A 27486-nucleotide genomic window follows, 5' to 3' on the forward strand; every position below is an offset into this window, starting at 1 on the left:
CATCCACCTTTCCTACGATACTCCTTGCATTGAAATAGATGCACCGGAGAACACTTCCACCATGTACAACCTGTTGAGTTCTAACAGTGCAGGCAATTTTTCACATTGTCTTTTCGCTCCTCCACTTTGCTTTCTGATCTGGCATCCTGGTTTCCATCTTACCTGCAGATCTAGTTTAAACCCGCCCCTCGAATGGCACCTTCCTGCAAAAATATTGCTCCCCCTCCAGTTCAGATGCAAACGGTCCTGTCAGAACAGGTTCCACCTTCCCTGGAAAAGAGCCCAATGATCCAGAAAACTGAAGCCCTCCCTCCTCCACCATGTCTTCAGCCATGTTTAAGCAGCATTATCCTCCTATTTCTAACCTCACTATCATTAGCACAAGGAAAGTTCTCTAGTCCCATTAGTCAGGAGATCAAGTGACCCATCTTAGATATTTGATTCCCAAGTCTAATCTTACTTTGATATTCCTCAAATAAGATTTTGCTCTGAGAAGTAAAAGGACATTCAACTCATGCAGCAGATTGGGCATTTCAAAGACAAAGAACACCCAAGATATTACTGCACTATTGACATGCAAAACGAAATCTAGCCCTCAATCCAGCTAGTACCTGTATAATCCTGAAGACTTCTCCTTACAGTATAAGGATGAGAGGTGATTTTCACAGTTACATACATGACAGCAGCAATAAAATTAGCCCAGACAGTGTTATATTTAAAATAGTATTTTTAATTATTAATTTACAATTATATAAATCTTATCTTAAATTTAACCAACTTATTTAAACTTAACTAAATTTATATACAGTTATCTGACTTAAACTCTAAATATAGGTTAATATATTGGTGCGTGTGGAATACCCCAGCCACTACAGCTCAAGGCTCAATTCTCAGAAGGCAGCTCAAAGTTCAGTCAAAAATTCAGTGAATACATGTGGGTTTGAAATTGATGCGACACGCAGGCTTTAAGATGGTTGAGACACACAGGCCTTAAAAATGGTGAGACACGCAAGCTCTAAGAAGAAATTAGCAGTTCCTGAAGTGGGTGACAGAGACCAGGGGTGACAGAATGTTGATTACTCACGACACCCTTGTTGAGGTGCTTCAGACAAATGTCCTTTATAGGCATTCTTCTGCAGTTAGATCCCTTTTCATGGGTCAATCGAAGTGGTCTACTCATTCTTCTATGAGCAAAAGGAGGAAATCTGACATTCTGGCCATTGAGACCAAGTGGATTTCTCAATCCCACAAAGGAGATCGAAGAGCTTGTTATTCTCATGCTGCTTCCTTAAAATGGCCTCCTAAATAAACGATGCACTGTCTTTTTAAGAAACTGGTCACATGGGCTTTGCACCTGGCTTCTCCAGGGCTTCTGTATTGACTCTGTAAATGTATCCAGTAAAAGGAATATGATCTTCAAAGTTTGCTCCTGGCTTCACAGTCACTTCAAATCCTGCAGACAAGTTGTTAAATCTATTCTCTTAAAGGGATAGTCCCACTCAAATAAAATGAACTGAAAAATGGGAGAATGTCACACCTTCCACCATCAAAGAACATTTTGAGCTGTAAAAGCAAAATTGTAACCACAAACCAGTATACATTACATGACATAATACAACAAATATACATTTTTCAGTAGCATGGCAAACTTAACCTCTTGAAAGGCAATCAACATTTTTTTTTTACCACCCAACCATTCCAAAAAATCTCCAAATGGGTTTCTTACCCATGGGAATTTGAAACTCAGAAATCATCTGAACTGGACAAGCACCAACTTGCTTTGACCAACTGCATAACCGAGGCAAGTCACAGTAGCATGGCCAAGTTCACTCTTCAAATTAACAGTATGGTTGGCCTTTGAGAGTCTGTCAAATAGTTTCACTTGGGCCAATTCAGACTTCCTGCAAACAATTTTTAAATTTTGAGACAATTTCAATTCCTTATTAACCCATTGTTCCTTCAACAAGCCTAAAGGTTTTCTAACTTGCAGTCCAAACCCCAACTCAAAAATGCTAAACATCAGTGACTCTTGTACAGACCCTTGTACTGCAAACAAAACCCAATGCTCCACACAACAAGTCCTCATCCCAGGTTTGAGAGCCGGATAGAAACTCTCCAAGGCCCCTCAAGACTCTGGAGGATATTCAGATGATGTGGTCTGGATAGCTCTCACTCTACAAGCTAACTGCTGAAACAATCCTGACATGAAATTGCTTCCCTGATCAGACTAAATCTCTTTAGGCCAAGCACACCAAGTGGGTAACTTTCCAAGAGTTATTGACACTGATTTAACTATCTCCAAGTGTCACTTCCTTAATCACCTCACCAGAAAGAGCCTCCTCTCTCACCTTATCACAATCAGCATCCCAGTTTTGCCCTGCCACAAACATTTTCCAGGGCAACAATGGGTCCTCACTCTTGGGTTTGCCACCAGAACTCTGCCCCAAATCGGCTGTATAGGCCGGATTCGAATCTGTTTGGGTTTCCTCAATGAATAACTGGATTGTCACTTGTGGTGACACTTCCTCCAATGAAACTAAACCCTCCGACACAAAAGACTCAAACTCCTTAATTTTACTAACAGGTCTGGAACTCTCTTGATTTCCAAGTTTTTTCCATCTTTTTTTGAATATAGGCAACTGGTGCTGCCTCCTTTTCTCTCTTTCTCCTAATCATAGGAGAATTTGCTATCACATGACCAGGCTTCCTCCACTAGTAGCACAGGAGACGGGAAGGTTTTTCCTTTCCTTGCTTTCCTTCATCTTCACCCCTAGCACTAATTCCTGATACATTTTCTAACTTTACACATTATCCCTTTGGAAGGTTTTACTTGGCACAAATTCAATTCTCTGGAAGGCTCCACTTGTCGCGAACTTAACCCTGTGGGTTACAATATGCTCATCCATTACTTCAGCAGATTCTTCCCACGTTTCTATTTCTCTTCCCTCTGTCTTTTCTTCTCAGCTTTCTCCCTTCTAAGTTTTTCTAATTCTAGCTCAAACCGGATTTTCCCTCCTTGGCTTCCTCAGCCTCAAACGGCTTTTGTTCTCTCTCTCGCTCTCTCCTCTGCATCTGCTAGTCTATTCTAGCTCTCATCTAAGTTTTTCTAATTCAATTTGTTCCATTGGTGATCGCTGCTCATAGAATTCACTCTAGAGAAATTGTTTTACCTCCTCTTCTCCAAATATCCTTTTTATTACTTAACAGTGCCCTCTAATTCCCCAAAAATCACTGTCTTTTTTTACTGATTGTTTTACAACCGCAAGTTTCAACTTTTGTGCAATAATCAACAACTCACTTTTTCTTGCCCCCTGCAAATCTGCAAAGGTGGGTGATCCCATAAACTTATCAATGTCCATGGCTGCTATCTTTCCATGTACAGAACTTTTATTTGGCTTAAAAGAATTCTAATCAGTTCAATTGAAAATTAATCGATAACTTAGCCCCCAATTGTGTTATGTACATGACACCAGCAATAAAAATTAGCCCAAATAGTGTTATATTTGAAATAGAATTTTTAATTATTAATCAACAATTATATAACACCTAATCTAAATTTAACGAACTTATCTAAACTTATATACAGTTATCTAACTTAAACTCTAACTATGGGCGAATATACTGGTGTGTGGGGAATACCCCAGCCACTGCAGCTCAAGGCTCAATTCTGGGGAGGCAGTTCAAAGTTCACTTTCAGAAATTCAGTGAGGACACATGGGATTGAAATTGATGCAGCACACAGGCTTTAAGATGGTTAAGTCAACAAGCCTTAGAATGGTAAGGCATGCAGGGTTTAAGATGGGTGAGTCACGCAGGCCTTAGGATGAAGTTAGCAGTTCTTAATGTGGGTGACAGCATATTGATTACTCACGACACCTTCATGGAGGTGCCTCAGAGAAATGCCTTTTTAAGACGAGTGCCTGCTTCTGCAGTTAGAACCCTTTCCGTGGGGCAGTCGAAGTAGAGTGCAGTATTTCTTCTGCTAGTTTGAAACCCTTTTTTTCCATGGGTCAGTCGAGTAGAGTGCAGTATTACTTCATGGATCAGTCGAAGTGGTTTAATCATTCCTCTATAAGCAAAAGGAGGAAATCTAACATTCTGTCTATAACCACACGACGACACCAAGTGGGTTTCTCAATCCCACAAAGGAAGTCAAAGAGCTGTTTACTCTTTTGCTGCTTCTTTAAAATGGCCTCCTGAACAAACGATGTACTGTCTTTTTAAAGAAGCTGGCCACATGGGCTTTGCACCTGGCTTTCCAAGGCTTCTGTATTGACTCTAAAAATATATCCAGTAAAAGGAACATGATGAACAAAGCTTGCTGATAGTTTCAGAGTCACTTCAAATCCTGCAGGGCAGGTTATTAAATCTGTTCTCTTAAAGGGACAGCCTCACTCAAATAAAATGAACTGAAAAATGGGAGAACAAGAGGCATAGAGAAGGTAGACAGCCAGCACCTTTTCACCAGGGCAGGAGTAGCAAACACCAGAGAACATCTCGAGATTCAATTTATTATCAAGTAATAAAAGTGTCATATTACATGAAATTTCTTTTTGCCTGCTGATTGACCACCGGCAAGAATTGCCTAAGTGCCTCTTAGAGTTACAGTCAAAGAGAAAGAAGCAAAAGAGAGTCGTTCCCCCTCCCCCCCAGAGTCACCGAGTGTCCACAGATCCGCCCCCTGCACTTCTGCAGCCTCACAGAATCCAGTCCAAACTATCGATAACCCAAACTCAAGACCTGAGCATCTGACATGGTCAGGAATCCTTCAGCAACCTCAGCACCTCCTCGCATCCCGGTTCCGATATACCTGGTACCCCTCCAGCCAGTCTCCAGCAGTCCACAGCCTGGCGCGAGTCTCCCAACAACAGTCTTCAGCAGCCCACAGCTTCCTCGCCTCGAGTCACCAGCAGCACACCACATGCACTGGTCCCTCAATTGCAAAACCCTCTCACTGGTCCACTGCCGTGGTCACCATCCCATGGTTCATCCCTTCTCCTTCTCAGACAGGGGGGGGTGATCTTTCAGCCCTCTGGTGCCCTGCTCCAGTCCTCCGCTTCCCTGGAATCTGCAGCCCCTTGTGGCACAGACCCACAGCCGCGGGATTATAAATAAAACCACGGTCGGCTCGTTCAATAGGCTGTACAAAGCCTGTACTGAGCCAATGGCCGTCGACTAGGAGGCTGGACCCCATGGGAGCGCTGCATCTCCACTCCCTCGCTCCCTGCAGGTCGTCAGCGCTACCATGTATGCTCTTTCCCAATGAATCTGTACAAAGTGAAGGGAGGAAAGTTTTGGGAGACATCAGCACAAGTTTTGTTTTTAATAAACAGAGTTATAGGGGCCTGGAATTCCTTGCCAGGGGTGCTGGTGGAGACTGGAACATTAGGAGCATTTAAGAGACTCCAAGACATATATAGGATTATGAAATAGGGAGGGTTTAGTTTTTTTTTTGGTAGTAATATAAAGGTCTGCACAACATCAAGAGCCGAAGGGCCTGTACTGCGCTGTAGTGTTCTATGTTCTAAGACACCATCATTCCACACATTAGATTCATGATTACAATGTCCAATCAGATTTCCACCCAATAATCAAAACAATTATTGTTTTATTCAGGAGGGCTATTTAAAATACATCGTATCTTTCTCAAAGCTGATATCTAGAGAAAGTTATCCTATATAACAGTGGTTGACTTGTAACGAATGATACCTCTGTCTGTCTGGAATTATCTAGTCAAATAAATTCAGTGCTGACCTCAACTCTTCTTTGGCTTGGCTTCGCGGACGAAGATTTATGGAGGGGGTAAAAAGTCCACGTCAGCTGCAGGCTCGTTTGTGGCTGACAAGTCCGATGCGGGACAGGCAGACACGATTGCAGCGGTTGCAAGGGAAAATTTGTTGGTTGGGGTTGGGTGTTGGGTTTTTCCTCCTTTGCCTTTTGTCAGTGAGGTGGGCTCTGCGGTCTTCTTCAAAGGAGGTTGCTGCCCGCCAAACTGTGAGGCGCCAAGATGCACGGTTTGAGGCGTTATCAGCCCACTGGCGGTGGTCAATGTGGCAGGCACCAAGAGATTTCTTTAGGCAGTCCTTGTACCTTTTCTTTGGTGCACCTCTGTCACGGTGGCCAGTGGAGAGCTCGCCATATAACACGATCTTGGGAAGGCGATGGTCCTCCATTCTGGAGACGTGACCCATCCAGCGCAGCTGGATCTTCATTATAGTTTTCTAGCACTGCCCACAGTGGTTGGTTGGTTGATTTTCTTACTTGCTTCCCTGTCAAATTGCAGCCCAACACCACTGAAGAGATCGATCTGAGATGCTGCCTCAAGGCAGACAATATCATAAGGACCTCCATCACCCTGGTTATAACCTCTTCTCATCGCTACAGGCAGAAGGTACAGAAGTCTGAAGTCCATGACCTCTTGGTTCAAGAGCAGTTTATTTCCAATGGCCATCAGTTCTTGAACCTCCACTTGCTAGTCTAACTACGAACTATTTCAACATCAAAGAAACCCCTGTTTTCACTATTTTAACACAACTTTTTATTCCATGCACGATGGTGACTGAACATTTATCATTACCTTTGGTATTTTTTTTAAATCTCTTTTTAATGTATTCTATTGTAGTTGTCTTTTTAAAATAAAGTACCTGTTTGGCAGCAGCAAGTAAGAATTTTAGTGAGTATGTACATTGTACATGACAGTAAACTTAATATCAATGAAATTCATGCAAGATCTCTGTGATTTGTGGGCACTCAGATGAGAAGTTCATCTTGAACCCAAAGGAGGACATCTGTACCGGTTCAGTTACTAACTGTTTCAACATCCACATCCTTACAAGGATTTAATAAATACAAAATACAAATGGAGCATTTTGAGCACAGTGAAGCAACAAAGATGAGTAAATCTCCTGGCCAAATCATTATCTCAGAGTGAGCAAAAATCAAAATAATAACTAGTAACACCAATATTCATCTGGCTTCAAAGCAACTTCTTCAATACCTTCCCGGATCTGCCTCCAGTGCAGGCACAATGCCATCGATCATGGGAACGGGATGAGAGAAAAGCTTATAGTGCCCGTGCAGTCATGCAACTCCACACCAAAGTGCACTGGAGTCCAAATGGGCCAAAACAAGATGACAAGTTGCAAATTTTAGAAAACTAAAAATTATTAAATCAGATTTGAGATACCAACCTTCAAGAAATATTTACAACCTCAAAAACAGTGTTTCAGTGAGATAAAAGAATTATAAACTCAGTCTAATATTCCAGAGCAACACATGTTTAATCTAATCATTACGGACAGGTTCAGGCTTTAGATGCACACAGAGAACCAGTCAATCACTGAGGCATGCAGTGCAATGAGAAGTGCAGTGTATTAATTACATCTTAATGCATGGAATGTCACAGGAGGCAGACACTATATTTGGAAATGTTAAACTGAAATGCTGTAGAACACAGCAACTGGCCAGACTGGAATTGCTGCTCAATACTTACGTGACTCAAACTCAGTAACAGCTAATAATTCTTCAGAAGGAGTTTTCTCTGGGTGCATTTTCTATAATTAAAAAAAAAATTTAGAACAATAGCTACTGCCTAATGAAATCAATACAATCACAAGAGCCAGACAGTTAAAATTAAACCACTGTCAACAATATTAATCCTACAGAAGTGAAAATCTGAGCATCAAAGCAAATAGTGTCCATGCTGCATTGTTGTATTCCATATTCCTTGTATTTACAAAGCTGCCTCACTTGGGCATGGGAAACTGAGGCCATGGCATGTTTAAACATTCCTGCAGTGCTATCAAATAACCATGAAATTTAAAAAGTTCTCCAGGGCAAATAATACAGCAAACAATGCAAAAGTACTTAAAGATTATTCCCTCCATTGTTTTTTTTTTAAACTGAATAGAGGCATGGTGAAGCATTTCAATACTGCAGAACTATGCACCCACGTAGAAACTGCAAGACAATCCTGTGCTCTGGAGAATCAGTGGGTACAGGAAGTGTTCTCAGATAGAGAGCTCTAGCAACGTCTACCGGTATATCAATCCCAATGTCAGAGGTAGAAACAAAAGTGATGAGGTGTTGTAGGGAAATTTTAATGAGTTAGGAAAGAATAGAAAGTCAGAATGCTTCCAATAGGTTGCAGTTCTTATTGGGGGAATGATACAACTGAGGAAATAGGATGACAACACAGATCAATAAGCTCTTTGTGAGACTGTACATGAAAGAATGTTTTAGATGCTGGAGCAACGTGAGCAACATTAGTAGAGGTGGAACTTGCATTGACCACGTGGATTGCATCTCATAACTGGGAACAATGTCTTTGTGAGAAGGATTCTTTTGTACGAGGACAGAAATTTTAAACTAATTTGGCAGGATTCTGGGTATAAGAAATTATCACGATACAAAGGAGAGAAATAGGATTAGGAAAGATATAGAACCAAATCAAGTTTTAGGAAAGTTAAAATGAGAGTCAGGAACTGAGTACAGTGAATATGGCTTAAAATCTGCATAAGTAATAAACCAAGTGGGTTGATGATGTCATCAAAATCGCACAGATTTGCTGAAAATATAAAAGTGCAAAAACTGATTCTAATTACTCCTGGATAAATTATATTTGGGATTGGGGGGGGGGGGGAATGGAAGAGGGCATTTTGATTAAGATTATTGCAGTGCAGGAAAGAATGGACATTTCAGAACGATCTGAATGCATTTAGAATTAAGAATAAAGAGGAAGTGTGATTAAACGAATGACACTATTCTCCAGGTTGCCAACTAGTGAGGGGCAAATCTTTAGGGAAATCAGAACTGTGTGTCTCTCCAGATATTTTCAGAGTTTCGCAGCATAGAAACAAGTTCTCCAGCCCAACTTATCCATGCTAACCAATTTGTCTACCTGAGCCAGTCAAATTTGCCTTGCCTTTGTCTGCTACCTTTTAAATCTACTCACTGTCTCTGCATGCTATGCCTGATGGGACCAATAAAAAGTTAGGCCTTACCTTGCAAAAGTGCCTTTTAAATGCTCACCCACTTTTAAAGCTGCTCACAGCTTCGACATGTAGAATGGAACAAGGGGGATATGTTATTGACGTGCCTTCAAGGGGAACTTTTGATCAATACATTTCTAGCTCAAAGAAAAACCTAACTTTGCTGTTCAGCACCGAAAAATTCCCTTTGGTGACTGGGTCAATGTTCTCCTTTTTACCCATCAACACTAATCCCATTTGCTTGCATTGGGTCTGCATTCTTCCATGCCTTGCCTTTTTAAATAGCTGTCTAAATATCTCATCATCTCCAACAACTCCTCTGGCAGCCAGTTCCAGATAGAAACCATGCTGTACGAAAATCCCCATTAAAACTCCATTCCCTCATTTTAAATCTATGCCTCTCTTGTTCTCAATGTTACTGCAACCAGAAACTTCCTGTGATTTTAGGAAGGACAGGCAGAGGGACAACACACCTGTCTGCATTGATGGGTTGGAGGTGGAGAGGTTTGGAACTTTCAAATTCCTAGCAGTCCTTAATTCTGAAAACCTCTCCTAGATCCAGCACACCAAAGAGACTGCAAATAAGACATCAACTTTCAAAGAAGTCTGAGGACATTTGGAATGCTATCAGATACTCTATCAAACTTGTACAGGTGCACTGTGGAAAGTATACTGATTGGTTGCCACATAGCCTAGTTTGTTAACACTTAACAACATTTTTTTTTCCTAAAGGTTTGCTTCCTGAAAATAATTATGATAGACAACTTCAAGCTGAACACAAAGAGAATTTCAGATTTTGCTGCATCACATAGGAAGTGGGAGTAATATTAAATGAACTTTTATTGAATTTAGCATGTTTGATCGCATAATGATGACACATTGCATTAGTTAAACTGCACATGTTGCACAACAAATATGAGAAGCCCAGGGTCTGTCTTGGTCACCAATTTTATAAGTGAAGTAGAGCTCATAGGCTTTCTTAATCAGTACAGTCATCCTGTATCTTTGACTTGCCACAAATGTAAAAGAATGTATCTCAGGTTTTGTGACATTGAAGAGACATTTCTGTTGTATTGAATCTTCCTGAAGACAGTATATGCTATTGTTAAGTACATTTACTGAATTATTGCCAGAAGAATAGGTGCATCAACATGTGTTCAATCTATAATCAATGTAATGCACAGCATCTGTATATGTGAGCTGCTTTTATAGCCTGTCTGCATCTATCCTGACTAAGCATGCCCAGACCTAAGACAAAATTTGCATAGCATCTGCACTGAGTGCATGCCCAGGAATGCTTGGACTGACCAAAACAGCTTGCTTTGTGGGCAATATACTAGTAGACAAAATATAACAGGAAATCACAAAAAAATAGGTTATAGCTTTTTTAAAAAGTACATGGTAGGAAATTTTTAAGGTGATTTTCATGATCAGCAGACTAAACTCCATAAAATACACCCAAATGTGTTCAGGAAGAAAGATCCTCGTTGTCCACTATTTCAAAATGTCATGAGCCCAGAGGACACCAAAACCCAGCAGCAATAGATATTCACCACAACAAATGGTTACTTAAACAGAAGTTGCTTTTAATTATCTTTAAACATGAAAATAGAATCAAACTTTAACTTATCTCTATTGACTTACTTAACCCCCTTCTAATTTTAAGTGCACTTGTATGTAATGTGTGTGTAAGTTCAGAAAAGTTCTTTGGTTCACAGTCTTAACATTTATAAAGTTCACCAGGTTTTTGGTGCTTGAAAGATAAATGGTTACTGCTCATGAAGGCTCCTGTCGGCTTTCAGAGAGATATTTGTTGCTCCAGGTCATCCACAACTGATGTACTTTCATCAGTCACCTCAGTGTCTTGCTGACAAAACTTGCCCCATCAGGGTTCTCCAGATGATAACCTCTTTCTTTCAGGTCACCAGAGTTGCTTTTTGTTTTTTCCAAGTGAAACATTAGACAGCCAGTCCTCTCCTCTTGCATGAACCACAAGGGCTTTGACCTGGCCGTCTTCCAAATGGGCTTGCCAGCTTGTCCTGTTCAAGTCCCAGCTACTTCTTCCCCCTCCCCCTCCCCTTCCCTCTCCCTCTCTCAGAGATAGCTTGTTTGACTCTCTCTGCTTGCAAAACAACACGACCCACTTAGAACAGCAAGCTCTCTTCCAGACAGCTGCGGCTCCGACATGCTCTTTCATCTATTGCCTTTTGTAAACAACAATCCATTAGAGTCCACTCTTCAAAGCTCTTGCAAAGTCTGTGGATCTGATATGTCTAGCAGAGCTCCAGTATTTCAAACAAGATCTGTTTTAAAGTGTTTGTATGTGATCTACTCTCACAAACCTTTCCCAATTTATCTCCCAAAAACATATCTTTACTCTATCTACTCTGTCACAAAAGAAACAGTCTTTGTTTCAATTAAGTATCAGTGTACATATGCATGACAATAAACTCATTGTTTATGATACCCCTATGACAACAAAAAGATTCTCAATGAACTCTCTACAGATCTGCATCAGGATACTAGTGAGCTTCACTTGTTCCAAGAAAAACAACTCCATCCTATCCAATCTCTCCCCAGTATTAAAGTTCTTCAATCCAGACAGCAGGCTGGTGAACATTTATTGCACTCTCTCCAGCATAATCTAACTGGAATGGCACAGCATATTCCAAGTATAGTCCATACAGTGCATACAACATCTTAACTTTAATATTTTATGCCCAACTTATGAAGGCAAGGGTACCATATGATATCTTCATCACCCTGTCTACCTACATTGCCATCTTCAGGGAACTATGAATTTGAACTCCAAGGTCTTCTCTTCCTTATGCCTTACTATTTATTGCATAAAATACATTAAAATATTGCAAGAAGAGTGGAGCATACAAGAAACATTATTGTAATATCATAAAGATTAGATCAGCTACAGAAAGTAACACAAACCATTCTAAGTTTAAAAAAGTAATTGACAATCGTAATTGTAATCAGAAGTCTTTAGAAGAAGATATTTAGCTACAGTCTAGGCACATTCCTATGAGTGGGAAGGTTGGACAATTTGAAACCACATACTCCATGAATGATCAAATTGACAGAGAGTGTAAAATAGGACAGAAATGTAAAGAAATCAGATGGCAGATGTCAAGTCATTAATGCATGCTGCCTCACAGTTCGGCAGACAGCAACCTCCTTTGAAGAAGACCGCAGAGCCCACCTCACTGACAAAAGACAAAGGAGGAAAAACCCAACACCCAACCCTAACCCACCAATTTTCCCCTGCAACCGTGTCTGCCTGTCCCGCATCGGACTTGTCAGCCACAAATGGGCCTGCAGCTGACGTGGACATTTACCCCTCCATAAATCTTCGTCCGCGAAGCCAAGCCAAAGAAAAAAGATATCTATCAAGTACAGAAAAGTTCATAGGGGATTCAAAAAGGGAGCATTACACAATGTATAGAAACAGATTTATAGTCATGAAGCACAGAAAGAAACTCTCTGGTCCAACCCATCCTTCCTAACCAAAACACCTACCTAAATTAGTCCCACTTATCTACATTTAATCTATCTTACTCTGAACATTTCCTATCCATGTATCTGCCCAAATGCCTTTTAAGAATTGTAACCATCTCTCCCACCTCCCCATAATGTTCATTCTATATACTCACCACCCTTTAAATCTTTCCCCCTTACCTCAAGTCTATATCCTCCAGTGTTAGACATCCCACCTTGGAAAAAAGACTGCCTATTTTTAACCATCTATGACCCTTTATTTTATACACCTCTGAGTTCATTCCTCAGAATCCTTCACTGGTTCAGCCACAGGGAATAAAGCTGTTCAGTTCTGAGTGCCAGACTTTAAAAAAAATCAAAGGCTTTGGATATAAAGCACCAGACTTTTAATACAAATGTTTAAAATGTTTATAACAAGAGCTTGGGTTGTTCTTGCAACACAAGTTGTAAGATATAAAGAGTAATTTTTTTAAAAATCAGAAAAAAGTAAAGAAAGTAGATCAAGTAAATTTTTTCCCATTAGGATTAACTAGCATTAGCATTAGGAGATGCAGAATCAAAATCCGAAGAACCAAAAAAACCATTAGCATGAGGAAAAAAAAACTACAAAATATTGAAAACGAAGCAAAAAAGTGCTAGGTCTCAACAAGTCCACAGAGCTGACCTGCTTGATCTCGTGCATTTCCAGCTAAGTATGAGAGAATTTGCAAAGCTGTAGAGAACAAGTGGGAGAGGAGGGATACTTTTACATTGAGCCAGTCCAGAGGCTTAATGGCCTCTTTCAATGCTTTAAACAATCTGTGATTCTCCAGTTCCAGTCCTCACATTTCAAGGAGATACTTTGCCGTAAAATCAACTTTAATTTTTCCATGGTATACTGGAGACGAGTGAACAGCACCCACAAGTTTAGAAATAAACTTGGAATAAACATAGAAGATAGGAGCAGGAGTAGGTCATTCGACCCTTCGAGCCTGCTCCGCCATTCAGCGAGATCATGGCTGATCTTAAAGTTAGTTCATTAAGTAAAGCTGCCTGCAGCTGAATCACTAATTCAATTCAGATGAACACTAAAAATATAATTCCATGGTTAATCATCCTCTCACCAAAGTCACTGAAATGGTTTAGTCTGAATACTGTTGCTCCTTACATTTGCATATTCAAGGTTGGTGAAAGCACCAGCACCATAATAAATAAGAAAATTTAATTTTCTCAACAAAGGAGCAGCAAATGGGAACAGGGGAGTTATTTGCAATCAGATCAACACAGAGCTCTTACAAGAATATAACCCTGCACTAACTTCTATTGTGATGAAATGCCTTGAGAGGCTGGTCACAGCCAGAACTAACATGCATCTAAGCAAATGTCTAGACCCACTGCAATTCGCCTATCATCACAATTACTCCACAGCAGACGCGGTATCACTAGCTCTCCACTCAGCTCTGGATCAGTGTGACTCGGGGGAAAATGGGGGGGGGGGAAGGAGAGAGAGAGGGGGGCAGTGGAACTCAGGTGGGGTAAGAGACTGCAACGCGACTCAGGAGGGCGAGGGGGGAGACAGCAGCATAACTCAGGCAGGCGAGACGACAACACGACTCAGGCGGGTGAAGGGGGAGAGTGGAGAGATTGGCAGCGTGACTTGGGCGGGCGGGCGAGGGGGGAGAGAGGGAAGAGACGGCAGCGTGACTCAGGTGGGTGGCTTAAAGGGATCACCATTTTTAAATGATTCTGAAATCTGGAAGATTCCAAACAATGGCAGGTATTTTGTCCCAACAATCCAGGATAAAAGTTAGGCACCTTAGTCAAATTACGTGGACCAATATTTAGGGTTAAATTTAGGGGGCCAACTTTTACACGATATTACTTTTGACCATGGTAAGTGTGATATAGAGAATTTAGGTTAAAAAGACTTAAGTTAAAATGTGATGATTAATCATAAACAGGGAAGCCAGAACGGACAGAGAGTTTACTAGCAGTCAAGGACAGAAGGAGCTGCTGAATATGTTTTTTTAAACCTATCTTTTCATGGTCATAGTGAGAGACATGCAGGAGACAAAGGATTGATAAGAAGTGTGAGAAACAGAATTCAGTGAATGTAGAGTTCACAGCGTACGTAACGAACGTGATAATTAATAATGCAGTTATACTTAGAATGTTTTTGTAATACTAACCAATTAAAACAGTATTAATAAGAAGGGGAAGGGCAAATAATAAAGGTATAAAAATCAATGCACTGTATGTATCGGGGCTTAACTGGCGAGAAACCAGTTGAGTCCAACTCTGCAGACTTGTAAATAAAGCTTGTCGTGTCATCAGTTTTAAAGAGACTCATGTGTGAGAAGTTTTATTTCTGACAAATGGGGGCTCGTCCGGGATCTACACTCCGGCCGTGAGGGGAGGCGAGAAGAGGGACTTCGGAGGCGGTGCACCCCGCTGAGTTCAGCGGCTCCTAGTCCCTTGCTCGTCGCTTCGGGCGGCTTGAGCGAGTGGTATCCGGACAGGGTGACACGACAAGACGGAGAGGAGAAGGGTGACGGTTCAATCCCCGGGAAGACACCGGTAAGTGACGACTTACGATTGTGGTGTGGGGATTGGGTAACAGGTGTAACGGGATACACCTGTTTGGATAAAAACCTAACGGAATAGATTAAGTATAGATCTTTTGTCATTGTGTGAGGACCCTGTCGCGGGACTCTAGGATAGACCCCAGGGAAACCTCGGCGGTAACCGAAGGAGGGACAGCACCTCCGACGAAGTGCCGAGAAGAGAGGGGTCAACCCCAGGAAAACCTCAGCGGTAACCGAAGGAGGGACAGCACCTCCGACGAGGCGTCTGAGAGGAAGGGAGTAGGGTCCAGAGCGAGAGGGTCCTCAGCAACGATAAACAGATCTAGGTGGGAAAATGGGAGGATCAAAATCTAAGGGCTCGTCTGAAAATTCAGGACAATTCCTGGGAGTACCCCTTGACAGCCCTTTGGGGAGAATGTTTGAAAATTGGGATAGTAAAAGATATTGGGACAAAAACAAGAAAAAGATGGTCCAATATTGTCTCCTTTGGTCAAAACAACCTATTAAAGGTTCCTCGGTCTGGTGGCCGAAATTTGGATCTGATGAGGATTGGGTTAGACAAGCATTAAACATATATGTAAATTTGAGACCAAAGGTGAATCAAGAAGAGTCAGCATATGCATTTTGTTGGGTTCCCTGGCCAGGATCCTTAACAGAATGTTTTAAATTGAGAGTGGCAGGAGAAAAGAAATGGGAACCTTTGGACAACCTTCCCCCTCCTTATATTCCCCCGGTGCCTACTGCGCCCGAGGAAAGCTTATTACCGGAGGGGAAAGGTGATGAATCTGATTGCCCCCAAGGGGGCCGGGATAAAAAGGATGAATTAAGGGAGTCGGACCCTAAACTTCCACCGGTAAACCGACCCTGGACAAGATCCCAGACTGGTCCAGGACCATCAAAGTTTTCAATAAACCTAAATCCCCTGAGAGAAGTTCCTATGGGAGGACCGGGAGGGGGAACGGGATATGTGAATGTTCCCCTAACTAGTACAGAGGTGCGGGGATTTAAGAAAGAAATGAAAAAGTTATTGGAAGATCCTATAGGACTGGCTGAACAGCTTGACCAATTCTTGGGACCAAACACATATACGTGGGAAGAGATGCAGGCAATAATGGGAACATTATTTTCACCCCAGGAGAGGCAGATGATTCGACGGGCTGCCCTCCTCATGTGGGAATATGAACAACCTGGGGACCCTAGACCCCATGAACAAAAATATCCCTTAAATGAACCCAGGTGGGACAAACGAACACCCGAGGGATTGGCAAGTATGAGACAATATAGAGAGTGGACAATTAAAGGGATACGGGAGGCTGTGCCAAAGGGTCACAATTTTACCAAGGCATTTGGGAACCACCAGGGGAAAGACGAGTCCCCTACTGATTTTTTGGAGAGGGTGAGAAAGAATGTCCAACAGTATGCTGGTGTGGACCCTAGTACACCAATGGGTGAACAGCTTATTCGAATTGAATTTGTTTCCAAATCATGGCAAGACATTAGAAAGAAACTAGAAAAGGAGGAGGACTGGAGTGAAAAACCCCTAAGTGAACTGTTAAAAAAGGCACAAAAAGTATATGTGCAGAGAGAAGAAGAAGATCAAAAGAAGGCGACAAAGGTTATGGTACAGACTATCCGACAGATGAATGCTGAATCCAGAGGGGAAAGAAAACAAAACCTTCCTCTAAACAATCCAAAATATCCAAGAGAGGGAAGACCCCGGAGGTTCGTTAAGTGCTATTACTGCAATGAGGAAGGACACTTTAAGAGGGAATGCCCCCGATACAAGAGGGAATTGCGTGCCCTCGAACTTATGGAAGAAGATTAGGGGTGTCAGGGGTTCCAAATGTTAGGGACCAAATATAAGAGGGAACCCCTGGTAAAACTAAAAATTGGTCCCAAGGGAGAAGAGGTGGTGTTTATGGTGGACACAGGAGCGGAACGAAGTAGTGTAATAACTGTGCCAATCGGAACTGAGCCTATAAAAAGTAATTTGACAATTTCTGGGATAGAAGGGGCTCCCAGAATGGTATCAATAATTCCCCAAGTAACAGTGAAACTGGAAGAAAGAGAAGGGGTACAAGACCTCTTATTATTACCTTCGGCTGGATTTAACCTCCTAGGAAGGGACTTACAGGCTCTCCTAGGTTTGGGTGCTCTCCCTGTGGACGGAGAAGTGCGAGTCCACCTCTGCGCTTTAAAGGAAGAGGATGAACGGCAGATTGACGAGAGAGTCTGGTATAAGGAGGGAAATCGAGGAGGTCTGGACATCCCACCTTTACATGTCACATTAATACCAGGTCATCAGCCGGTAAGGAAACGTCAGTATCCTATTTCTTTGGAAGGGAGAAAAGGGCTACAGCCGGTAATTGAGACTTTAATACGAGACGGACTATTAGAAGAATGCATGTCACCTTATAACACCCCTATACTCCCAGTAAAAAAGTCAGATGGATCCTATCGCCTAGTTCAGGATCTAAGAAGTTTGAATGCTATTGTTCAGACCCGCCACCCAGTGGTGCCTAATCCCTATACTATTATGAGTCGGATTCCCCCAGACCATGAGTGGTTTAGTGTTATCGACTTGAAGGATGCTTTCTGGACTTGTCCGTTAGAAGAGGAAAGTAGAGATATGTTTGCGTTTGAATGGGAAAATCCATGGACAAGTAGACGGAGACAGTTTCGGTGGACTGTATTGCCCCAAGGGTTCACTGAATCTCCAAACCTGTTTGGACAAATGCTAGAACAAATCCTGATGGACTATCCACAATCTGATGATTCCCAACTAATGCAGTATGTGGATGATTTACTATTATCAGGACCCAAAGAACAAGAAATGAGGAGAGAGACCATTAGACTCTTGAATTATCTGGGGAAAAAGGGTCTACGAGTGTCCAGAAACAAGTTACAGTTTGTTGAGAAAACTGTGATATATCTGGGACACCAGATAAGTAAAGGACAGAAACGGATTACCCCTGAACGAATTGCGGGAATCACTAGAATGCCTTTACCCCGTAATAAGAAGGAAATAAGACAATTCCTGGGACTCTTAGGATACTGTAGGTTATGGATAGAGGACTACTCAGCTTTGGTGAAGTTTATGTATGATAAACTGACAAATGAAAATGACTATCCATTGAAATGGACCCAGGAGGAGGAAGGATGGTTCGAAGACTTGAAACATCGCCTAACACGAGCCCCAGTGCTCACTCTGCCCTCTTTAAAACAGCCCTTCCAGCTATTTGTCACTCATAACCAAGGAACAGCTGTGGGAGTTTTAACACAGGAAAAAGGCGGTCAGCGACACCCAGTAGCTTTCCTTTCCAAAATGATGGACCCAGTGTCTCGCGGATGGCCGACGTGTATCCAGGGAGTAGCGGCTGCTGCTCTGTTGGTAGAGGAAGCACGTAAACTTACTTTTGGAGGAAAGATGACTGTGTACACCTCCCATTCTGTGAGTGTTTTATTAACACAAACTACCCATCGATGGCTGACTGATTCTCGCATATTAAAGTATGAAACCATTTTAATGGTTGGAGAAGATTTACAGTTTGCAAAAATTAATAGCTGCAATCCAGCTCAATTTTTATACGGCAGTGAAACAGAGAAAGAGGTGGAGCATGACTGTGTCGAGTTGACAGATCTTCAGACCAAGACCCGAGAAGACCTTTGCGATACTCCGCTGGGAGAAGGATATGAATTCTACATTGACGGCTCCGCCAGATGTGTTGACGGAATGAGAAGAAATGGGTATGCTATAATAGAAGGAAATACTTGGAAAGTAGTAGAATCCACGAGACTACCCGGAAGCTGGTCAGCACAATCCTGTGAACTATATGCCTTGCAGAGAGCCCTCAGAATACTGGCAAAGAAAATTGGAACAATTTACACAGATTCCAAATACGCATACGGGGTAGTGCATACCTTTGGTAAGATCTGGAAGGAGCGTGGTCTAATTACATCAAGAGGAAAGGAATTGGCACACGAACAGATGATTACTCTGACTCTAGAAGCCTTAACATTACCCCAAGAAATAGCAGTGGTCTACATACCAAGCCATCAAAGGGGAGATAACCCAACAGCAATCGGAAACAGACTGGCTGATGAAGAAGCCAAAAGAGCAGCCATGCAACAAGAAGTCCGTTTGCTGACTTTAATCCCAATAAGGCAAGGCATAAAGACAGCTCCCATTTTCACTGCTAAGGAAGAAAAGAACATGGATCAGCTGGGCGCAAGCCAGTTACCTGATGGAACATGGAAAACACCAGATGGAAGAACTGTTCTAAATAAAGAAATAACTCGCAATATTTTAAAACACCTGCATCAACAGAGCCACTGGGGCACCCAAGCCTTATGTGACACAGTGCTTCGAGATTATGTGTGTAAGGGAATCTACACCTTGGCCCAACAAGAGGTACAAAATTGTTACCTATGCACAAAAATTAATAAGAAGATAATGAGGACAGGGACCATGGGAGGTCAACCATTAGCCATACGCCCTTTTCAACGTATCCAGATCGACTTCACAGAGTTACCTCAAGTTCAAAGATGGAAATATCTGTTGGTGATAATAGATCACTTTACCCGATGGGTAGAAGCCTTCCCAACAATAAATACTACAGCCTCTACAGTAGCTCGCCTCCTCCTAGAGCAGATAATCCCCAGATATGGTATAATGGATTCTATAGACTCAGACAGGGGTCCACATTTTTCTTCAAAAATCCAGCAATTGATTTGTGATGCATTACAGGTCTCTTGGAAATTACATACCCCTTGGCATCCACAAAGCTCAGGGAAGGTCGAACGTATGAATGGAACACTAAAAATCCAATTGACAAAGTTAATGGTGGAAACTAAAATGCCTTGGATAAAGTGTCTGCCCCTAGCCTTATTAAGAATTCATACGAAAAGATGTAGGGCTGTCCCCTTATGAAATGATGTTTGGGCTTCCCTTCTGGAGTACAGTTGAGGGGTGTCCCACCTTGGGGGAAGGGGATATATTTGTTAGGAACTATTTACAGGCACTGTCACGCTCTCTTACAGATTTACGAAAGAGAGGACTATTGGCACAAACACCGCCTCTAGACTTTTCTTTACACAAAGTGGAACCAGGAGACTGGATTCTTATCAAAACCTGGAAGACTGAAAAACTCCAGCCCCAGTGGGAAGGTCCATACCAAGTTCTCTTAACTACAGAAGCTGCAGCACGAACAAGAGAGAAGGGGTGGACACACGCATCCAGATTTAAGGGACCTGTAGAGGTGCCACAGGACCCTGATACGAACTCAGATTGGACTTGTATTCCTGGAGAAAAACCTCTTACCTTACGATTTCGCAAAAAGACTTAATTCACAATGTTATTGTTATGTTCTTTGATTTTTCTTAGTTTGCCTATGTCTTTATCAGGTGTGAAATGTAAGAAATGCAGAGATACAGTGGTCCTGTTTCAGGACCACATTTGGGGAAGAAAGGAAGGTAATTTCATTTCCCATACCTCAGTTCCTGAGAAATGCTGGGCAGAAAATACCACCCAACATCCATATACCCCTTGTGTGGAAAAAGAAGGAAATAATATGGGTCATTATATACAGATTCCTAATACCACTCCTTTCCCTCTTAACGGTTGGAAAGGTGACTCAAGCCCACCATGCCCTGATGGACTCTGGTTTTGCATACACCAACGTACTGTTCCAATGAGAAGTTACACTCCACACTCGAAATTGCCTGTCCCTTTAAGACAGCCGGACTTAGTTCGAGTCCATCCAAATAACCATGTAAGTTTCGGTAATGCAATTGGGGGAGAAAACCTTTTTGTAGATCTGGCAACTAAAATTGCAGGAACTTTTAATGTAACCAATTGTTGGGTCTGCGGGGGTCCACGGATGTCAGAACAATGGCCTTGGTGGGGAGAACCTCTCAATTCATTGACCATGATTTCCCGCATTTGGACAACTAACCGAACGAGATCAAGAGAAACCTGGTCTCTCTCTAACGTCCCCTCTGGTTTTTATTGTCTCTCACGAGCCGGCAAATACCCAGTAGGAGAAAGTCCCTGCAAGGCTGTATGGATTTGCATTTCACCTGGTGTTTTCACTTGGTTTCCTAAACCTCAGACTTGGTTCTTATCTACTGTTTTTAAAACTAATTGCCTACCCCTGTCTAATAGCAGTATTCAGTTTTGGAATTGTACCACTTCCACCATCACAGGACCATACCAATCAAATCCTGTTCTTAAAAGAGTTTGGGAAAGGGGGTATGGGTATGGAGCCGCTACATGGGCTCAAGATGGATCTTGGGGTTATCGTACTCCTATATATATGTTAAATCGTATAATTCGCTTACAAGCAGTGCTTGAAATTGTTACAAATCAAACAGCTATAGCCCTGCAATTACTTGCATCCCAGCAAGGTCAAATGCGCTCTGCTATATATCAGAACCGTCTAGCCCTAGACTATCTCCTAGCCACGGAAGGAGGTGTATGTGGTAAACTTAATTTCACTAACTGCTGCTTACAGATTGATGATAATGGAAAAGCCGTTCGTAAAATCGCTGATAATATTCGTACATTGTCCCATGTACCGGTTCAAACCTGGCATCCTTTCCCACAATTTAATTGGATGGACAAATGGTTTGGAGGAACCTGGTGGCATACCTTCTTGTGGGTCATCGGAGGTATTTTATTCCTCCTACTTATTTTGCCCTGTATTATTCCTTGTCTACGCAGCCTAGTGATTTCCATGGTCGAACAAGCTATGCAACCAGGGGGGATGGGAGACCCTGTAAGACTTTTATTTCAGCGTGAGATTAATGTATCATAAAACATTTCTCTTCCCTAGCTTAGAATCCCCATTAATATCTATACATATATTCAACACATTTTAAAGAGAGAAAGGGGTGGATTGTGATATAGAGAATTTAGGTTAAAAAGACTTAAGTTAAAATGTGATGATTAATCATAAACAGGGAAGCCAGAACGGACAGAGAGTTTACTAGCAGTCAAGGACAGAAGGAGCTGCTGAATATGTTTTTTTAAACCTATCTTTTCATGGTCATAGTGAGAGACATGCAGGAGACAAAGGATTGATAAGAAGTGTGAGAAACAGAATTCAGTGAATGTAGAGTTCACAGCGTACGTAACGAACGTGATAATTAATAATGCAGTTATACTTAGAATGTTTTTGTAATACTAACCAATTAAAACAGTATTAATAAGAAGGGGAAGGGCAAATAATAAAGGTATAAAAATCAATGCACTGTATGTATCGGGGCTTAACTGGCGAGAAACCAGTTGAGTCCAACTCTGCAGACTTGTAAATAAAGCTTGTCGTGTCATCAGTTTTAAAGAGACTCATGTGTGAGAAGTTTTATTTCTGACAGTAAGTACCTGCATTGTTTGAAGCATCAGGATCTCAATGGGCAGGAGGCTGGGGCCCAGATGAAAGTGGCTGGGATGCTGGGAGCTCAGATGGGCAGGCGGCCGGGGCCTATTCGGGAGTGTGTGGTCAGGCAGAAGTGGGGGTTTGAGGGGGGGGGGGGGGGGGGCTCGGGTGCTACAAAAATGGGCCAAAAAAAAAGTGTAGAGTAGGGGGCCAAGCACTCCAGTGCTAATGGAGATTATGGAGGGGATGTTCTTTTCACTGATGTGGGCTGGGGATGAGGAAATCCATGACGCAATTACAAGGTGGGGTAGCAAGGCCAAGGTCTTGGAGTTTGCTGATCAGTTTTGAGGGGATGATTGTGTAGAATACCGAACTGTAATTGATAAAGAGCACCCTGACGAATGCATCTATGCTGTCCAGGTGTTCCAGCGTTTTGAGTAGAGCCAATTAGATAGCATCTGCAATAAAACAGTTGCTGCAGTAGGCAAATTGGAACGGATCCATGTTGCCACTCAGGCAGGAGCTGAGTGCACCAGCCTCTCAAGCAGTGTGGATACATGTGCCACTGGTCAGTAGCATTCAGGCAGGTCATAATGCTCTTCTTGGGCACCAGCACAATTAAGGCCCATTTGAAACAGTAGGCACTATGCTTTGTCGATGTTGAAGATATCCATGAAAACATTGGTCAGCACGTGTGTTCAGTACTCAGCCAGGTCTAGCCAAGAGGCTTTCTTTGGATTCACTCTCTTGAAGACAGCCTGCAAGCCATCCTCAGATACTAACAGTAGTGGCTCATTAAAGGATGTGAGGGTGCGCAGTAATTGTTATCAAATCGGGCATAGAATGCAACGAGTTCATCTGGAAGTGCAGCTTTGGTGTCTCCTATTGCACCAGATTTGGAGATGTGCAAATGTGCAATCCTTCGTTGTTTCCATTCGCACTCAGAATCTCCACATTGCCCAGTAGATGGCTTTTTGCAGGTCATACCTACTCCTTGTGAGGCTTTCTGGATCTCCAGATGTAAATGCCTATGATTTGAATCTCAGCAGGTTCCAGATTTCATTGTTCACCCAGGGCTTCTCGTTCGGGAAAAGCCTGAATGATTCGGTGGAGACACACTCGCCCACAGAGTTCCGGTTCAGTCTTTGAAAAGTGAAACTCTCAGGACAGATGGAGTTTTCCCTATAAACCAGATCTTGGTGCAGCAAACAACTGAGAATTGTTTCATCTACCTCTGATAAAGCAGCTATGCTCCGAGATCAATTTTATTTTCCAATGACTGGAGATCCACCAGTAGTATGGATGGTAGATGAGGTCTCACCTATCTGCACTTCAATCTCTGGGCTCTCACATAATGCTTCCAGCCTTGACCTTCAAGGACTCTATACACTAGCCAGCCTGATTCAGCTGTCAGCTGGGAGATATGAAGACCATTAATGCGATTCAGCAGCTCGTGTTAGGAAGAGGAATGCATGCTGCCGATTGCAGTGAAAGCAGGTCAGAAAGTGAGTATTTAAAAGCAAAAGTAGAAGGAGTTTCTATAAGGGTGATTCAGCCATTTAAAAAAAAATCCAGATCAGTTGGAAAGGTGGGCCAGGGAGTGGTAAATTAATTCTCTGACAATTTGCACTTCAGTAAGTGAGACCAAGGTGGAAATTGTGAGACACTGCACTTCAGAGAGCGAGTCCAAGGTGGGTCTTGTCCAGTAAATGTCAGGGTCCTGGAGAGTGCTGTAGATCAGACTTAGGAAGAAGTGAATAGCATCCTGAAAGTGGCAACTTCAGAGGTCAAGGTGAGAAGAAAGTTTTTGGCACACTTGAGTGGGGTATTGAGTACAAAAGTGGGGAACTCATAATTCAGCTGTATAAGGTGTATCAGACCTCACCTAAGAGAACTGTGCATGGTTCTGGTCAACCATCTATTCATAAGTTGGAAGGGGTACAGAGGACGTTTCTGTGACTAGAGGGATACTTATGAGGAGAGGTTGTGCACGGCCAGCTTAAAGCTTAAAGCTTTTTCCCCCAGGAAGGAGGTTTCTAGAACTGGAGGGCATATGTTTAAGGTGACATAGTAAAGGTTCAAGAGTGACCAGAGGAGTAAGTTTTTTTTTAAACAAAACCCAGAAGCTGTTCAGCATCTGGAATGAGCTGCCAAAGGAAACTGCAAAAAGGAGCACAATTTTGTCATTCAAAAAAAGACATTCGGAAAAGATATATGCACAAGGGCATGAAGAGGTTAATGAACCAAATGGGACAAGCCCAGATGCAAATTTGGTCAACATGGAGGAGCTGAGCTAAAGGGCCTATTTGTGCTATATGGCCATTCCTATTATTCCACATTAGTTGCTATCTGGCAAATAATATCAAGGCCATGATTTGTCAGTTCATCCATTTGTCATCTCACCTGTTTGACTAAGATTCTTGCCACCAGCCTGACTGTCTCAGAAGGATTCCAGTTCTGTCCAAATTTGCTCAATGAAATGCATTCCAGTTTGTGCAATGGCCAGTCAGCTTTCTGCAAGAGAACAAAATGTCAAACTTCATGCATTTAACTAGAGACTCGTTGTAATTAAAGCATATATTTTATTACAACACATTCAACATTTTGTTGAAACAAGGACCTCCCAATCTAATATGTACATAGAACTGCAATGCTGATCTTCCTCCAGACATATTGCGAGAATAAATGGGTTGGATATGTTCTTAATTCTATTCTCAAATGTGACCACTGCATTCTTGTGAAAGTCTTGAAGAAATCATATTATGTTGCTCAGATTCAGAGATTTCTAACCACAGCAGCCTAATAAAAAGCAAAAAAGCAGTATAACCTTCAGGTTTAGAAGCTTCTCAACTATTTATTGGTTGTTCATTTAGTTCTACTCCTCTCCACCTTAATTTTCTCCAAGAAATCTTCATGAAACAATAGTCACTGTTATATGATGCCAAAGCAAAAATGATTTATATATTTACCTTTTGCAAACTTGATCAATGATTTGATTATAGCTGTTAGCACAACTGAACTGTTTAATGTCACATATTATCATTTTCTGAGGTAAAGTTACTGGATGATTATCAGCAAGAATATTCTTAAATCTAACATGACTATGGGGATATGAAGAAAAGAGAACTTGCAGGAATATGTAAATAATATAGCACAGATAGAGGGTGCAATGTTGGGTTGGGTGAAAGTCACCTGACCAAATCTCCCTCTATCACAGAGTACTTTATTTCTGTAGATCAATATCACTTTTGCATTTTCTCATATTGAAACTCCTAATTTTAAGTGGCCTAAAGATAAATTAACATGAGAATAGATGAATTAACACAAGGTGCTAGTGTTTGTAAAGGACACTAGAACTGCAAAGCCTGAGAGGTCCAAAAATACTGATGATGGCCCACATAAACTGCAGCCCTTCTAACAGGCCCATATCCTTGGGCACCTCCCTTTCCATGTCCTATTGCAGGAAGACAAAGGCAACTCTAAAAAAATATTGTTTGTGCAAAAAATATTTGGGCATTAACCTGGAATTAGATGTAGGTGATGACAAGCTACATCTTGCAGCTGTGCCCTCAAGGAGTCAGCCATTTAGAACTGAATTAAGGAGAGCCATGAACAATTTAAGTATCTAGGTATTATGATAAATAAGAATTTTAAAAACTTTGCAGCTTTATTTAAACAGACTAAAACTATAATCTCTGGATGGTCACCACTTTCTTTAACTGATAGACAACAGACTCGCCAAGGCAAATAGCGCCTTTGGAAGACTACACAAAAGAGTCTGGAAAAACAACCAACTGAAAAACCTCACAAAGATAAGCGTATACAGAGCCGTTGTCATACCCACACTCCTGTTCGGCTCCGAATCATGGGTCCTCTACCGGCATCACCTACGGCTCCTAGAACGCTTCCACCAGCGTTGTCTCCGCTCCATCCTCAACATCCATTGGAGCGCTTTCATCCCTAACGTCGAAGTACTCGAGATGGCAGAGGTCGACAGCATCGAGTCCACGCTGCTGAAGATCCAGCTGCGCTGGGTGGGTCACGTCTCCAGAATGGAGGACCATCGCCTTCCCAAGATCGTGTTATATGGCGAGCTCTCCACTGGCCACCGTGACAGAGGTGCACCAAAGAAAAGGTACAAGGATTGCCTAAAGAAATCTCTTGGTGCCTGCCACATTGACCACCGCCAGTGGGCTGATATCGCCTCAAACCGTGCATCTTGGCGCCTCACAGTTTGGCGGGCAGCAACCTCCTTTGAAGAAGACCACAGAGCCCACCTCACTGACAAAAGGCAAAGGAGGAAAAACCCAACACCCAACCCCAACCAACCATTTTTCCCCTGCAGCCGCTGCAACCGTGTCTGCCTGTCCCGCATCGGACTTGTCAGCCACAAACGAGCCTGCAGCTGACGTGGACTTTTACCCCCTCCAAAAATCTTCGTCCGCGAAGCCAAGCCAAAGAAGAAAAAGGCCTTATTAACTTGGTTAAAATGAATATTTAACCAAAATATTTATATTTATTTCAATCACTACCAATATTTATTTCTGTCTTTCTTTGACTCATTGAATCATTTATAATGTCAATATATATATATATATATATATATATATATATATATATGTTGCCTTATATGTCTCATCCAGGGTGAGAACCTCATCCAGCTCTAGCCTTAGGGGCTGTTGAGGGAGCTGGAGCAGGGCGGAATCTTGGACTGAGCAGTTGGCACTGAAAAGAGATTGGAAGTGTTCTGACCATCGGTTGAGGATGGAGATCTTGTCGCTGAGGAGGACTTTGCCGTCTGAGCTGCGCAGCGGGCTTTGGACTTGGGGTGAGGGGCCGTACACAGCCTTTAGAGCCTCGTAGAAACCCCTGAAGTCGCCAATGTCCGCGCTGAGCTGGGTTCGTTTGGCGAGGCTAGTCCACCACTCATTTTGGATCTCCCGGAGTTTGCGCTGAAGATGGCTGCATCCGCGACGGAAGGCTTGTTTCTTCTCTGGACAGGATGGCTTTGTAAGGTGAGCCTGGTGGGCAGCTCGCTTCTTTGCCAGC

The 27486-nt window shown here is 42.3% G+C and overlaps 1 protein-coding gene and 1 long non-coding RNA gene across 8 annotated transcripts in view; one reads left to right on the forward strand and one right to left on the reverse strand.

The window, feature by feature from the left end:
- smyd2a (SET and MYND domain containing 2a) overlaps nt 1-27486 on the reverse strand; it is an 85935-nt gene that overhangs the window by 20607 nt on the left and 37842 nt on the right. For all 7 annotated transcript variants that reach the window (XR_011355707.1, XR_011355708.1, XM_069931304.1 and 4 more), the window contains 2 exons: nt 24841-24951; nt 7493-7553 (listed from right to left, as the gene is read on the reverse strand). Coding sequence is in view for 5 of the 7 variants with exons in the window: in XM_069931304.1 (XP_069787405.1) it covers nt 7493-7553; nt 24841-24951 (172 nt within the window). In the remaining 2 variants the exon portion in view is untranslated. The remainder of the gene's footprint in view (nt 1-7492; nt 7554-24840; nt 24952-27486) is intronic.
- Nucleotides 14379-22405, forward strand: LOC138760567 (uncharacterized). Its single transcript, XR_011355706.1, has 2 exons — nt 14379-15053; nt 20102-22405. It is a non-coding gene; the product is annotated as an uncharacterized lncRNA (long non-coding RNA).

This window comes from Narcine bancroftii, chromosome 4, assembly GCF_036971445.1.
Source record: "Narcine bancroftii isolate sNarBan1 chromosome 4, sNarBan1.hap1, whole genome shotgun sequence".
In the NCBI taxonomy this organism is placed as follows: Eukaryota; Metazoa; Chordata; class Chondrichthyes; order Torpediniformes; family Narcinidae; genus Narcine; species Narcine bancroftii.